The 16,069-nt window shown below is 38.2% G+C and overlaps 1 protein-coding gene across 1 annotated transcript; it reads left to right on the forward strand.

Moving 5' to 3' along the window:
- The first annotated feature begins 6,206 nt into the window (after nt 1-6,206).
- LOC105991194 (alcohol dehydrogenase 1-like) lies at nt 6,207-15,862 on the forward strand. The gene is made up of 9 exons (XM_013023778.1): nt 6,207-6,224; nt 8,101-8,199; nt 9,412-9,550; nt 11,162-11,249; nt 11,394-11,613; nt 12,044-12,308; nt 13,435-13,566; nt 14,520-14,658; nt 15,838-15,862. Exons 1-9 carry the CDS (start codon nt 6,207-6,209, stop codon nt 15,860-15,862), a joined length of 1,125 nt encoding a protein of 374 aa, XP_012879232.1.
- Nucleotides 15,863-16,069: the final 207 nt, after the last annotated feature.

Below are 16,069 nucleotides of genomic sequence, written 5' to 3' on the forward strand. Positions count from 1 at the left end.
GGTGCTGAGGAATCGAACCCAGGGCCTCATGCATGCACCTCAGCACTTCAGCTCAAGGTTAGCGCTCTACCACTTGAGCCACAGCACCACTTCCAGCTTTTTTCTGCTTATGTGGTGCTGAAGAATCGAACCCAGGGCCTCATGCATTCGAGGCAAGCACTCTACCACTGAGCCAACTTCCCAGCCCCTTGAATTTTGTACAGGGTAACTTTCAGTCTTCCATGTGGATGTCCAGTCAGCTTCCCTTCTTTTCCTCCTCTCTCTGGCTCCTTCAGAATACAATAGTCTCAAGAGCCTTATTGGTGTTCTGTGTGTGTCAAGGACGTATACCATATTACTGCACCTAGGGTTCTCCACAGATTTTTCTAGGTTTAGGTGGTCCATAAATCACACAGCTAATCTCTGCCAGAGAATTTTTCCTTCCAGATCCATCTAATCTCTGCCAGAGAATTTTTCCTTCCAGATCCTCAGTCCTGTTTTGAAAGCACCCTGCCTGTACTGTTAAGATCTGGTTCCCTTTTATTTAGCAGCTTCTCCTTTTGTTTAATGTGTTTTTTTCTTTTATTTATTCCAGACAACACATCTGCACTTTGCTTTTAAACATCTCCTGTCTGCAAACCTAAGTTCATTGTTTACACTTTCCACGCAACACTAGAACACAATTCTGTCAAGTTTTTCTCCAGTGCCCTACAACACCTCATTAGAAGCCCTTACAACACTGTCATTCCTGAATTGCATTATGATCATTTACACCCTCTGAGACAAAGCCTCTCTTCCATGCTCCACCCCAACACCTGAGGCACACTTTGGTCTCTAGCTTTGTTTTGAGATAAGGTCTCTCTAACTGCCCTAGGCTGGCCTCTGCCTCCCTACTAGCTTAGCTCTTTACTTTCCCTCAGAGTTCATATCAGACCCAGCTTTTAGCATCCATATTTCTGCCAATGCCTTCTTCAGAGCAATCTAGATTTTATTTATTTATTTATTTAGTCAGTCGTGGGGCTTGAACTCTGGGCCTGGGCACTGTGCCTCAGCTCTTCAGCTCGAGGCTAGCGCTCTACCACTTGAGCCATAGTGTTACTTCCAGTTTTCTGGTGGTTAATTGGAGATAAGGGCTCACAGACTTTCCTATGCAGTCTACTTTGAACCATGATCCTCATATCTCAGACTCCTGAGTAGCTAGGAGTACAGGAGTGAGCCACCTGTGCCTGGCTCTAGATTTCTTTTCTATGCTTCTGTCTCAGAACACTTCCCCATCTACTCTTCGCCTCATTCCACAACCATTTCTATTTATTTGTTCAGGTATTTTCCACAGCAACAGCATATTTTTCCATTCCAAAAATCTGCCTTTGTTTTCTGTGGCTGCTGTTGCTATATATGACCACAGATTGGAATATGCTCTTTCAGGTGCCCGGAGGCTAGAAGCAGCTGCTATGGTATGAGTTCCTTCAGAAGGGCCTGAAATACAATCTATCCTATGCCTTTCCACCCAGGTCCTGGTGGCTTTCCATGATCATTGGCATTCCTGAGCTTATAACTATTATTCTAATATCTAGTATCATCTTGTTGTTGAGCAAAAGTAGGCACAGAATAAAATTGTGTGTTCCTATTTATAATAAAGTACAAAAGTGATCAGGATGCTTCTGTGATAATAAAAACAGGGCAGTCCTTACCCTTGAAGGTGCTGGCTGAGTAGGGAGATGCAAAGCCTCATGGAACACAAAGATAAACACAAAAGGAAAACTTCACTGGAGCTCTACACTTGAGCCTTTCTTTGTTTCATATGTGTGAATGCATATGTGTATATTCTTAAAGGTCATGTTCTTTGATCAATCTTGAATCTTTGCATAATGAATGATTTTCATGACATAGACTCTTTAATTTTAAGATTAATTTCTTTTTTAATATATTTATTGTAAAGATACTGTACAGAGGGGTTACAATTACATGAGTAAGGTAATGAATAAATTTCCTATCAAGCATTGTTATTCCCTCCTTTGTTTTTCCCCTACCATCCCTTCCCTCCCCACCTCTCAAACTCTTCCCTCCCCACCCCAAGTTGTAAAGTTCGTTTTCAACATAGTGTCTTGTACATCGCATTGTTACAATGGGTCAACCTGTATCCTTGTTTCAGCATTTTGTTATTTCCCTTCTCCTCCCCAAAGTAGAAAAATGTATATGCAGGATGCAGGGCATCAGAATCAAATACAGTGACAACAGGGGTTATGCCATGGGGGAATAACATATAAAACAAACAAACAAACAAACAAAACCCACATCGTACATTAAAAACAACAGTGACAAAGAAAAAAACCTCTTGTGTTCATAAAAGATTACTTAATTTCTTATTACATCAAAAAGTTGAAAGTATCCCAAAACTACAATAAAGGTGTATTTAAATTATAGGATATAATATGGATAAGATATGCTACTAATGAGTGTATTTCCAATGAGTATTTAACAGCACAGAAATGCTCATAATGTAACATTAGGCTTTTTAAATGCAAAACAGAAACCCTGGCCATAATGGTGCACACCTGTAATCCCAGCAATTAGAAAGCATACACAGGAGGCTTATAAACTCAATTCCAATCTGGATTACATAATAAGACCCAGGCTGGAAAGGTGGCTCAGTGGTAGAGTGCTTGCCTTGCATAATAAGACCCTATTTCAGAAATTCAAAAATAAAAAATATTAAAATGCAATATACAAATTGTATATTTGAAAGAAAGATTCTGAAAAAAACAATCATACATTTTTTAATTTTTACATATATACATACAGAATTTATAAATATGTAGGAAACATTGTAAAATCCAACTAAATGAGTGTAAGAATTTTTATTTTCTCCCTTTTTGTGTTTTGTATTTTCTAAATTTTCTTTTCTTGAAGGGGGTAGTGGTACTAGCGTTCAAACTAAATTGTCTTGCTCTTGCTAGGCATATGCCAGACCTCCAGTCATTTTTTGCTTTGGTTATTTTTCACTTGAGCCAGACCCCCAGTCATTTTTTGCTTTGGTTATTTTTCAAACAGTCTTAAGCTTTTACTCCGAGCTGGCTACCTCCATTTCCTAGATAGATGGCATTACAGACAAGTAATCCATCTTGTTAACTGAGATGGAGTCTTGCTAATATTTTGCCTAGGGTGGGCCCAAACTGTGTGTGATTCTTCAGATCGCTGCCTCTGAAGTAAATTAAATTACCAGAAGTGAACCACTATGCCCAAATTGCACTTAAAACTTTTTCTAAGACAAACATTACTTTTGTTTTTATGCCAGTACTGGGGCCTTGAACTCAGGGCCTCTTGCTCTCTCTAGACATTTTCACAGAAGGCTGGAGCCTCCACTTGAGCTACATCCCATTTTCTGCTTTTTGCTAGTTGATTGTAGATTACTGTCTCCCAGACTTTTCTGCCAGGGCTAGATTCAAACCTTGATCCTCAGATCTCAGTCTCTTGAGTAACTAGAATTATAGGCATAAGCCACCAGTGCCCAGCCATCTAACATTTTTAATTGAAAAACAAAACAAAACAAAATAAAAACCTACTATTAAAAAGAGGCATGAGGGGGCTGGGAAGGTGGCTCAGTGGTAGAGTGCTTGCCTTGCATGCATAAGGCCCACATAAGCAGAAAAAGCCGGAAGTGGTGCTGTGGCTCAAGTGGTAGAGCACTAGCCTTGAGCTGAAGAGCTGAGGGACAGCGCCCAGGCCCAGAGTTCAGGCCTCAGGACAGAACCAAAAAAAAAAAAAGGCATGAGAAGTAACAAAGGATAAAAGAATAATTAGAATGACTATACTATTCCTAGCATGAATGAAATACTTGAGATAGAGAAAAACAAGAGATTCAAGATCTTTACTCTCCTTGCAGTTGGCTTCTAAAGAAGGATTTAGACACAAAGCATTAACAGGTCTGGAGAATACTTTAGTAGCAAAGCTGTTATTTCAAAAAAGCAAAAGCTGAGCATTTCATTTAGGACTCAATTACAAATTCTCGTGTTACGTTTTTTTGAGCAGACATTTTACAACAATGTGGCAAGAGCAATTCAATAGTGAAAATGATGAAGCTAATATACTGAGAGATATCATAAGAACTGTGAGAAATACTTACAGTTAGGTTCTGTTGCATGCTGGGCAAAATATTAACCTGTGCGGTAGGAACGCCATAACCTTCTCACCTTGTTAGTAGGGAAACTAGGGCACAGAAAAGCTGTATTTCTTGCTTCTGCTAGAGCGTGAAAGAAGTGAAGCTATGGTCTATTAATGCTGGCATTCCTGTTCTTGCTTACTGAGCCTAATGGCTTTTCACAGGACAGAGGGAAAAGTCCTGTCAATGAACTGACTGGAAGTTTGCTTCCAGTTGCATTCCTGACCTTTATTTTCTTTATTTACTACTTTCTTCCTTTCTCTAGGCTTGTTTGTGTCAGAATTTAGTAGCTAGATTGGGTTCTTACTCTTTCTGTTGTAACAGAAACTGGGTCCCAGAAGTCACTTGTGTCACTGATGACACACTTCTACCATACTTCACTTGGAAGTTATTCTTGTAATAAAGCAATAATTTAACCTGCCATCTCTTAGGATTTGACCATATGCCTATTAAAACTGTAATCTTCGGCAACTTGGCCATACAAATTAAAGTGCTATTATAGCCTGCAACAATATGCCATTGGTGCTGAGAATAAGCTCACGATGACTTTCTAAGCATATCAGAACATTTCTTCACTTTATCATACTCCTTATCAGATTGTTAGGCTTAACACACGCCAAACAGATTTCTCTGTCAGTATGTGGATGTAGAAATCATGAGAAGCAGAACATTGCAGAACAGGTTATCTCATGAACAGGTGTAAGTCCCTCCACCCCCAACCAACTACTTCCTTTCTCACCAAAAGTGATGCTTCTCTGTGTAAAACAGTGATCAGGGATGCCTTCGGTGAGCATACTATTGATCAGGTTTCAGGGTACAAACTGGATTTTCTCCACCCTAATCCAAATTCTGTTCCAAGTTAAGGCAAAAGCCTTAACAAAAGAAAGGTCCCCACTTACTCTAAGAGATTTTTGAGTTGTTCAAAGATACAAAAATCCTACAAATGAAACTTATAAACTGCATAGGCGATCAAGGGAAAACCTGTCATTGCTGGCCTTTGGTCACATTACTGTCTCCCCCTATTCCTACCCAGATTATACTAGCTGTGAACAGATTTTCAGTAGAGACTCTGTCACATTGTCCTCACTAAAGGAGGGTCTGAAGGAGTCTGGGAAATAGTATGGAAGAGCAATAAATGAGGGGCAGATAAAGCCAACTGCCAAGAGGTCATATCACACCCTTAACGTCTTTTAACCTCTTGTTAACTTGGGTGAGCACCCTTATGCAATAAAAGTAGACTCTCAGTGTGTAAGGCCCACACTTAAAAACTTAACAATTTCCCCCAAGGGTTCCTATGGCTTCTAACATTGAGAAACATGGCATTGAAGAGTCTTCTTCTTCCATCCCTCCCATCCCCATCATCATTACCTAATGCCAAGTAGACATCATTTCACTCACTTCACCTTGAGGGACTGGGTCCCCTATTTAGAAACTGCTGCCCATTCCTTTGTCTTACATAAATACCACCTTTCTCCAGGATGGAATGAGATTCCCACTTATCTATTACTCTAACTATTCTCGGTTGGCTTTATATCAACTTCAGCACTTACCGACTTTGTGATTAATTAACATCTCAGCTTTTTTCTATTATGATTGCATCTTTTTAGTGGGTTTTTCATCTGCCTGACAACTAGAGATGGTCGTATCTGTCATCGTCATCTAATTTAGCAATGCCTTTCATGTTACTGATAGCCCAGAAAGATTAACTGTTGAGAAAGTGATGTTTTCAACTTATCCTTATATTCCTCGTCAGCTTTCTTGTCATTTATTGCTTTTCCCCCACAGCCTCTTCTTCAAACTGCTTTTCTCCCCACTTCGCACTGTTCTCATCTCTATCCCTTGCCTTGCTTTCCTGCTCTGCCACATTCCTTACCCTCCTTTACTTTCAAGTTGATTGTAACCACTTCTTTCTCTGAGGTTGTCCCCAGCTTGATGTGCAGTTATGTAATGATTTTTAATGATGTGTGCCTTGCAAACGCTATAAATACTCAGTCCGGTGTGCCAAGTTGCAGAATCAAAGTCCTTTCAGCTATACCCATAAGCCTCAAAGGAAACCAAAGAATTCGCCATGGATACCCAAGGAAAAGTAAGTATGTTACCTTTCCCATAGCCCTCTGTCATCTTCACTAGTAGGTATCAAATGTGCACATTGAAATGAAGATCTTGTTTTCTCCAATCAGGTTACCAGCAATTTTGGGGGACAATACCCAAGGTTTCTCAAGACATGGAAACATAGGCACCATGCTAAGAGAATCATGTCTTAGGAGCTGTGATAATTTGACAATATTGTCTTGAAAGCCTTAAAAAATATGTCTATCATTTGACTTGTAAATTTGTTTCATGAAAATAATTGCATAATGTTGTATACATAAATTAACAGTGCTCTTATGATAAAGAGTGTGACCCTGAAACAATAAATGTCAAATATAATGAAAGTGATTCCATAAATTATGGTACATTTATGTGAATTAGGGCTTTGGGTTGTGTACTATGTTTGAAATTAGGAAACTATTTTCATAAAGTATTTCTTTCCTATAAGCTTGGCAGTTGAATGCAACATTAATACAGTGAATTTTTTTGTTCTCAGAAAGAAGTAATGCTTTCCATATCATTATATTGGCATGGTGTGACATGTGACCCTTTTACTTATACTATAACAACATGCAGTTTTCTCCATTGGAATCTAAATTTCTTGAAGGCACATAGGTTTACGTGGCTCAGTATACTTTGAAATTACTATGCCCAATAGCTAGGGCTGCAAACAGAACTCACATACAACCTAAGTGCTTAGATCAGAAGTTAAGCTACTGAAATCACTGAGGTGCTGCAACAAGTAAAGACAAAAAGGACTAGAGGTAGAGTTTACTAGTAAAGTGCTCATCTAGAATGTGCAAGGTCATGGGTTCAATTCCCAGTACCATAACAAGACACAGCCCCCAAAGAGAAACTTGTAAGAACTTGTTCTCTAAGGAAAAAGTTAATTTAGGCAGAAAAGGCAAAACAATAAGTTACCAGCTCAATCTGAAACAATCTGTTTAGATTCTAGCTTTAGTTTACATCATTCTGCAAAATAATGTTCAGTTCAACTTTAATAGTTATTTAATTATAAAATAGATTATAATTCTAGAAGAGATTATTATACAAAGAGGATTTCCAGAATGTCAACGTGGAATAAATAAAAAGGAAGAGATATTTTTATTTTCCAACATTGTAAAAAATATGCCCAATTCCTCACAAAAATAAAAGGACAAAAATCATCAGGGAAAAACATGTGCGACAAGTTAGCTGTCAAGTCACTCCTTTAATATATAAAGAACTCAACTGCATTAACAAGAAACAAAGATACCATTAGTTTCATAAATCTATGAACAGTCTACATAAAAGAAAATTCAAAGGACACTCATAAATGTAGAAAATATCCAACATCACTAGCAGTGAAAGATATACTAATGAAAAGAAATAATGAGCTATTGCTGCCAGTCAGATAATATTTAGAAGTACAAAGAATTTTGAAGTCATTTCGTGCCAGTACTGTTTGAACTTGGGGCCTCGCGTTATGCAGCAGATTTTTCTGTCTGGGATGGCTTTGGACCACAATCCTAAGATCTCAACATCCTAACTAGCTAGCATTTCACACATGAGCTACCAGCACCCAGCAAGAAAATTCTTACATCAAGTGAACAGATATTGTTCCATAGATGGCGGATGTTATTGAGGGTGGGGGAAAGAGAGGGAGAGTAAAAAACTGCTTCTGGGGTTTGATCTCAAAATAATTATTTTGAAACAGAGAAAACGTTAAAATTTCAGCAGTTTGCACTTGAAATGCAGATCCTCTTTTCTTTTTTTAAAAAAAGGATTTAAAAACTTTACGAATTGTAACAATTTGTTACAATCTCATGTATCATCAGAAACAAACTGCATGTTATCATTAAATGTTGTTTTTTTTTCCCTTGTGTGTACAGACAATCACATGTCAGGCAGCCATTGCCTGGGGAAAAAATTCCATTTCAATTGAAGAAGTTCAAGTGGAGCCACCAAAAACTGGAGAAGTTCGTATTAAGGTAAATTGAGTTCTTTTGAGCTTTTTCTTTTTAACCTTTGAAGACAAATAAAAGGAAATAATGTTTTATTTTAAAAGTTAGCTATAATGAGCAAGGTGGTTCATACCTGTAATTCAGGTATTTGCGGGGAGGAGATTAGGAAATTCTAGGACAGCCTGAGCAAAATATTCATGGGGCTCCCATCTCAACTAATAAAGCAAGGTAGAGTGGTGTGAGCCCATCAACTCAGCTAGTTGGAATGTGTAAACAGCAAGTTCATGAGGCACACTAGTCCAGACTAAACTCTAGACAATGTCATAACAATAAAATGTTGTCCCTTCCCCTAAAGATATGGAAAACGAGCCATTGTGTTTTTCTGGCAGTATTCTGAGGAGGGCAGTAATATGTGGGGCTATAGTAGATAAAATGTTGCATTTCAAATATCCAATGAAATTCAGTTGGACTCACCACTAAAATGTTTTCAAACTTTTCAAGGACAGTTATGTTTTACAGCAGTTATCTCACTTAAAACATTTTCAATATTAAAATAAAGATTATTTTCAGCTGAGTGCCAGTGGCTCAGGCCTGTATTCCCAGATACTCAGGAGGCTGATATCTGAGGATCATGGTTCAAAGTTAGCCCAGGCAGAAAAGTCCATGAAACTCTTATTTCCGATTAAACACCAAAAGACTGGAAGTGGAGCGGTGGCTCAAAACAGTAGAGTGCTAACCTTGAACAAAAGAGCTAAGAAACAGCGCCCAGACCCCATGACCAACAAGAACAACAACAACAAAACAAAAGAATACTTTCAATGCACAGATTATAGTTTTGAAAAGCAATTTATCCAAAGCATTGGACAAATACTTCTTAAGACTGTCTTAAAATTCTGTGTTTCTCAGTGCTGTTACTGTTGAGATTTGTCCCCCTCCCCCCAAAAAATGTCATATAAGAACTACCCTTGGTTTTTGAAGATCTTGATAATATTGTATACACAAACTAGATGTGGAAAGACTGAACATGAATCATATGACTGTGGGTAAGTCACACTAAGGTCTTTAAATTACCTTTACCTATCTCCAAGATGGTTGGACATGCAAAGATTCTCCCTGTGCTCCTCTGAGTGCTGTTCTAGAGATTGCGATAATTCAAACAAAAATGTTAATATTTAGTTGCATACAAAATGCCAAAAAAATATCCAAAAGCACTTAATTGGCCACTTGATTCCTCTGTAGTTGATATCTTCGGGGATCTGTGGTACTGATGATCACGTGCTGAAAGGAGAACTCCCAATGAAGTTCCCTTTAGTTCCAGGCCATGAAGGAGCTGGGATTGTGGAGAGTATCGGTAATGGAGTGAGCTCTGTAAAGCCAGGTAAGAAAAGCCAAATCAAGAATTTCAACACAAAAAAATATGCAGCATCTCCTGCATAAGGGTGGACTTCAAATGCATTAGCATATGCACCAGAAATACAAATTGGGTTGCTCTATGTTATCCCAACTAATAATATGTCACATATTTTCTTTTAGTGTCTACTAATTAACAGCATATTGTGATATCGAATGTAGCCAGGTTTCTAAGCATCACACCATTGTCCTTTCCATCTGCTTCTCTCTGCAGTAGTCCAAGGAGATACCATCTGAGCAAACTCTGTATCCACAGCCAGGTAGAACTAGCGAACATCAACATTGACAGAAAGGTCCTCAGGCCTAGGGACTGCTTCATTTTTTATTTGTTTACTTATTTACTTATTATTTTATTAGCTTTTTATTATTATTGTATGTATCTGCCCCAGAATGCTTATTGCAATGCCTATCTCAGAATTGGAATGATCAAATGTTTGATGAATGAATGAACCAAAATGTAGAGTTTGAATTTTCAGTTGACAGGATGATAGTGACACTGCACAGAATCAACAGAATAATTGTATTCTTTCCCCCCAGTCAGATCAAAAAGGATCTTGACTTTGACTATTCTTAGCAAGCCTGAAATGATTGCTGTGAATAAGACCAATCACATAGATTAAGGTAATAAAGGATTCCCACAGCTTTTGGAGCTAGCTTCAGAAAGATATATAAGAAAGGGTGTAGTCAGCCATCATCCATATATTCATTTAGTAAGCAATTATGGAATGCCTACCATGTACCTGACACCAGGCACAAGGAAAAGAACAAAAACACAAAGGTCTGGCCTATAAACCAGAGAGATGCATACATTCTAACTCCTCTTTAGATGGAAACATTCTGGTGGGAGTTTTGCGGGAAATGATAAGAGGAAGAACAGATAAGAGACAAGAGAACCTGAGATCTGATATCTCTGGAAATTTTTAGTGCTCAGCCTAAACTTACTAGAGATTTAGATACCATCTCAAAGAGTTGTTCTGTGTATAAACATGTATAAGGACTGGTATAAAGGCAATGTTGAAGACCTCACAAAGGATCTTCAGAAATCCATAGTGACTGCAAAGATTAACTCTTCCAAGACCCTATTCAGACTGTCATCCTAGTGCTCAGGGGCACAAGCGAATAATGTGACCTCTCTAAAGCTCTGTAAAAGTGCCCTAGAAAGAGCCTCTTTCTGGAGACTCAGTGGAAACAGTTCTGCCATGACCCAGCTGTTGAAGCAGGTGACAATCAATATCAGAGTAAATCCTTCAAATAGAAGGAAAAGGTAAACTACATGACTGATTTCTACGGTTCATTCCTGGCTTTATTATTCTATCTGCAGAGTAAGGACAAGTAGGCCTATAACTCCAGCCAGCAAGGAACATCCCCACATTCTCACTATTTGCCCAAAATAAAAATGGGATTTTTGTAAACAGGAGAAATGTTTTCTTCTTTTTAATAACTACAGATGGTACGCTGGTTGTCATGATGCATTAACAGCATGTGCTAAATCCATCAAAATGTGTGTAAATATGAATTGCATGTTTACTTCATTAATATTTTCAAATCATTGATGACACATCTTTTTTCCTCTATGTAGGAGACAAAGTCCTCACACTGATTATTCCACAGTGTGGCGAATGCAGCTTCTGTTTGCACCCCAAAGGAAACTTCTGTGATAAGCAAGAGTTAGTAGATATATCCTTCACTCTTTTGTTAAATTGTTTTATGTTGTACAAGCATTGATAGAGCTAATCAGAACCATTTCTCTCTTTATAACTCCATGTGGCTGTGCTGGTACCTGTCCCTGTGTCTATGACACTGTGAAACAGTGTTCTGCCTTGTTCTGGGTTGATGCTGGATGGGACCAGCAGATTCAGCTGCAAAGGAGAGAAGATTTATCACTCTTTCCGAGTAAGCACATTCACTGAATATACTGTGGTGCCTGAGATCGCAGTGGCAAAAATTGATGCTGCTTCACCTATGGATAAAGTTTGTCTCATAAGCTGTGGAGTACCAACAGGCTATGGGGCTGCTGTTCGGTCAGCCAAGGTGAGGACGTTACTTGCATGTTAGCATGTCTTTGTAATTTGCCTGAAAAAAAGTATCAGAGGTGTGGGGCAATACCGGGGAGAACAATGGAAGGGAGGATAATGATCAAGATGAATTGTACTCATAATCTAACTTGATGAATTGAAACTTTCTTGAACAATTACTTTATATACATGTATGTACACACACACATATATATATGACTGACTATATATATATATGTATAGATGTCAAGTATATGTATATTTATATTTATAACATATATATGGCCAAATCTGTCCAAAGAGATAAATACATATAAGATAAATTTATATTTATATATTTCCAGAAGGCTCATGGGTTGTGTTTTTATTTTGTTGCTTATTTTCTTAACGTTCTACATGCTCAACTTAGATACTATCTAATAAAAGTACGCTTTATTAATTTTCAGGTCACCCCTGGGTCCACCTGTGTGGTGTATGGACTTGGAGGAGTTGGCTCAGCCATTGTCATGGGCTGCAAAGCCTCTGGTGCATCTAGGATCATCGGCGTGGACATCAATGAAGAGAAGTTTCCCCGGGCAAGAGCCTTAGGGGTCACTGATTGTCTCAACCCACGGGCCCTCCAGAAACCTGTCCAGGAGGTAGTGATGGAAATGACTGGCATTGGTGTTGATTTTGCCTTTGAAGCCATTGGACATATTGAAACCATGGTATGTGGGCTTAGGTCAGGGTAAGGAGGTACTGCATGTCAACATGTAGGTACAAGTTAAGTAGTCTCACAAACACAAACTCTCCTGGAAGTATGTGTTAGTCTTGAGCACCCTATGTGAAAATTAAGAGTGCAAATTCACCCCAAAACATTCATTTTAAAAATAAAACAATATAAGCTGAAAGATACATCTTTAGGACTTACAAAATTTAAGCATACAAAAAAAGGTATATAGCAGACTTTCCTTTTGGCTATTCTAGCTCATCATATCTGTGAATATACTTGGGTATGAGCACTGTTGGGTTCACATATGATATTTATTTGTGTATTCCATCAGAACCCTTCATTCCATTGAAAATGTCTGCTTAGTTCTCATGCTTCACAGTGAGTCAGGTCCTATGGACACAGAAGTGAAGGAAGTGGGCCTCATCCTCTTGAATCACAGTTTAAAGAGAAGACAGATAATTCATACACTGAAACAGGTACCTAATGTACTTGGTCAAAGACTGGGGAGAGTAAACACGGGGATACAGGTGACAAGGAAGAGGCAAATAAGGTAAAGTAAAGGAAAAGAAGAAGAAAATGGGATTATAAACCAGAAACAAAAGTAAGACAGATAGGATATGAAGACATACACTGTAGATCCTTAGAAGTTGAACTTTTTTAAAATGAAGATTCACCCACACAGTATATATGTATATATTGGTTTTGTTTGGTTTTACTAGAAATGAATTGGACAGAAAACACAGCAAATGAAAAGATCAAGCAAAGGATGCTCTATATGACCTTTGAGGCATGGGTAATATTATTCAATAAAATTTACCAGGTACCTGATCATTTCCTAAGAATAATAAATCCTAACAATGCTATGCAGCAAATACCATTCTTCTTTCTGCAAACAAGGAAACTAAGCCAAAAGGACATTAAGTAACTTGCCTAAGGTCACATAAAGTGCACAATCTTTGCTTTTTATGACGGTTTGCTAATAAATTTCCCATTATTTGCAGCATTGAAGGAAAGTTAAAGTAGCATCTACCCAAGAGCAGGCTGAAAATCTAGAGTCTTCAAGATTCTTCCTACCTCAGGGGGTAGCTGGTATTTATGCATGGCCATTATTTTATTATTAGACAGCTGCTTGGAACTCCTGCAACAACAGCTATGGTGTCTGTGTGATCATTGGGGTGGCCTCACCAGATTCAAAGCTTTGCCTGGAGGCAATCAAGATTATCACTGGAAAAACACTGAAAGGTGTCTGCTTAGGAGGTAGGTAGTTGAATGGAAGGGCTCAGTCTGTTCTGGAGATCACTTTCAATTTTTCAGAACCATGGTAGACAAAGCTCTTCCTCTCAGGGAAACAGATAGTGAAGGTGAAAAAGACTCCTTCTCTAATGAATTGGTATACTTTGTAAATTAATATCTTTTTTTCCTTTTAAATGTCTATACTGTGGCTTGAACTCAGAGCCTGGTACTCTAGGCTTTCTCATTCATACTTGACACTCTACAACTTGAATCATGTTGAATCATGCATCTACTTCCAGGTTGTTGTGGGGGGTTTTTGTTTTTGTTTTTGTTTGCTAATTAACTAGAGTTAGAGTCTCTTGAATTTGTCTGCTAGGGCTGGCTTCCCACTGTAATCCTTGATCTCAGTCTCCTGAGTAGCACAAGGACTTGGATTGCAAATCAATTTTAATTAACTTAATAAATAGTGGAGAAGGTGTTAGCTCTGCATTCATGGATTCAAACTTTGTCATGCTATTTTAACAGTAATGCCTTTGGATTATTATATATTTTGACATTGGTTTTGATCTTTCCAAAGAACTTCTATTTCTAAACAACAATGCTTAACAGCTTTAGTAAATTAACACTTCCATTTCTAAACATTCTTCTGGTGTCAGCTCCCGTTCTATCTCCATGTATGTAGACAGAGAAGGGAGGAAACAGAAGATGGATTGATATGGATAAAGGGGTCATTTTTAAAACTCAGTAATATCAATAGTGACCCAGTTTTTCTCCAAAACAGTGATAAGTAACAGAGATGTCAGTGATCGCCGCACTTAGCAACCAGTCAACAACTTCTGAGATACAAATAAGTTGCCCTTCATGTTCAATAGCAAATTTTCAGATAATATCTTACCATCTCCATGACTTGATTTTTTTTAATCTTTTAGTTGGTGATCTTCTCACATCTTACTACAATTAGCCTTTTTGTCTTACAGATTATAAAACCAGAGACTGTATTCCTCAAATAGTGTCTGACTACCTGCAAAATAAAATTAATATAGATCCTCTGGTAACTCATCAGCTGCCTTTTAAACAGCTCCACAAAGCCTTGGAGTTATACCACGCTGGAAAAACGTGAGTGTTTTGTTTGGTTGATGATCTTATACTGATAACAGAGAAAACTCTTCAAACAATTTTAGGTTTTTGATGAGGAAAGCTACTTGGACTCTGATGTCATTTATACATACAACCTTGTTTCCTACTGTCACTAACATTAAGAAGTGGTTTTACCTACAAGTCTCTTTTTTTTGGAAAGGCCCAATCAACTTCAGAAATATTCAAGAATTCAGTATAACAAGGAAAACCACTCTACACCACACTGACCAGTGTTGTATCATTTTTCTGGTTGGAGACATTTTTCTAAAATAATGGGTTGACATGTCTGGAATCAAATCCATACAAGAAATGTTTGAGATTTAAACTCCTTCCGGGGGCACAAATCCTCTGTACGTTATTTCTGAAAAGATGGTCAGCCTACTCTGTAGCACAACTTCAGGACTGAAGCATTCTCCTATCAGGAACTCATTTATTTGCATATTCTGTCTAAGCATATGGACTGATGGCACACGGTTTGCCAGAAATGTTATAATTAGTAGGAAACAAGCAGAACAATGAACACATAATCACAGAGGTGATTTTTTTCCATTTTGTCTCCTAGTAAGACTCCCTTTCTTCTCTCCTTCAATTCTACTTACATAGTTTACTTAATTTGTGACTCTTGTATCTATATCTTAGCTTTTTACTCTATTATTCCCTGTCCGATTCAACCTAGTATGGCAAATCAGCAAGATTTTAAATTACTATGTTTAAGTCAGGAAGGAAAAGTAAAGAAACCCTAAAAAGCTTAACAAAGAAATATTAGAAAGATAACCAAGTTTGGGGGCAGGCATCCGAAAGCAGTAGACATACTGTGAAAGAGACAAGTCTCCAGGAGAATCCATTATGTTCTTCCCCATCCAGGCACTGAGACTGAATGAGGCTGACCAGAAGCGGCAGCAGAGGTTTTTGCTGTCTTTATGTTCTGGCAGCCAGAGGGTGCTCAAAGCTGAGGCCTCCCTCCTGGGGTGGAAGTTGGATTCACACAACAGTCAGATGATGGAATTTTACATAGGTGAACTAGAGGGAAGTGGGGAGGGGTGTCAGGGGTGGGACAGATGAGCAGTGACATATCCCAAAATATGATGCATAATTTGTTTTCCTGAAATGGGTTTTCCAGGCAATTCAGTCATTTCATATCTCACGTTTATGTTTCAGGATCCGCTGTGTTCTCCTTTTCTGAGACTTTGATCATAAACGATGCAAGGGCATCCTTAAAAATCAGAAGAAAAGATCTAAAACTAAATTACATCAAGAAACAAAAGGAGTAACAGGGAACAATACAGGCTATCAGACACACAACTAGGAAGAACTCTGAAGACAAGAAGAAGCAAATCAAGAAAATATCAAAGAAATAAGATTTCCTTCATTTTCAGATTTAGGACAATTC

Source organism: Dipodomys ordii, unplaced genomic scaffold (genome assembly GCF_000151885.1).
Source record: "Dipodomys ordii isolate 6190 unplaced genomic scaffold, Dord_2.0 Scaffold70, whole genome shotgun sequence".
Classification (NCBI taxonomy): Eukaryota; Metazoa; Chordata; class Mammalia; order Rodentia; family Heteromyidae; genus Dipodomys; species Dipodomys ordii.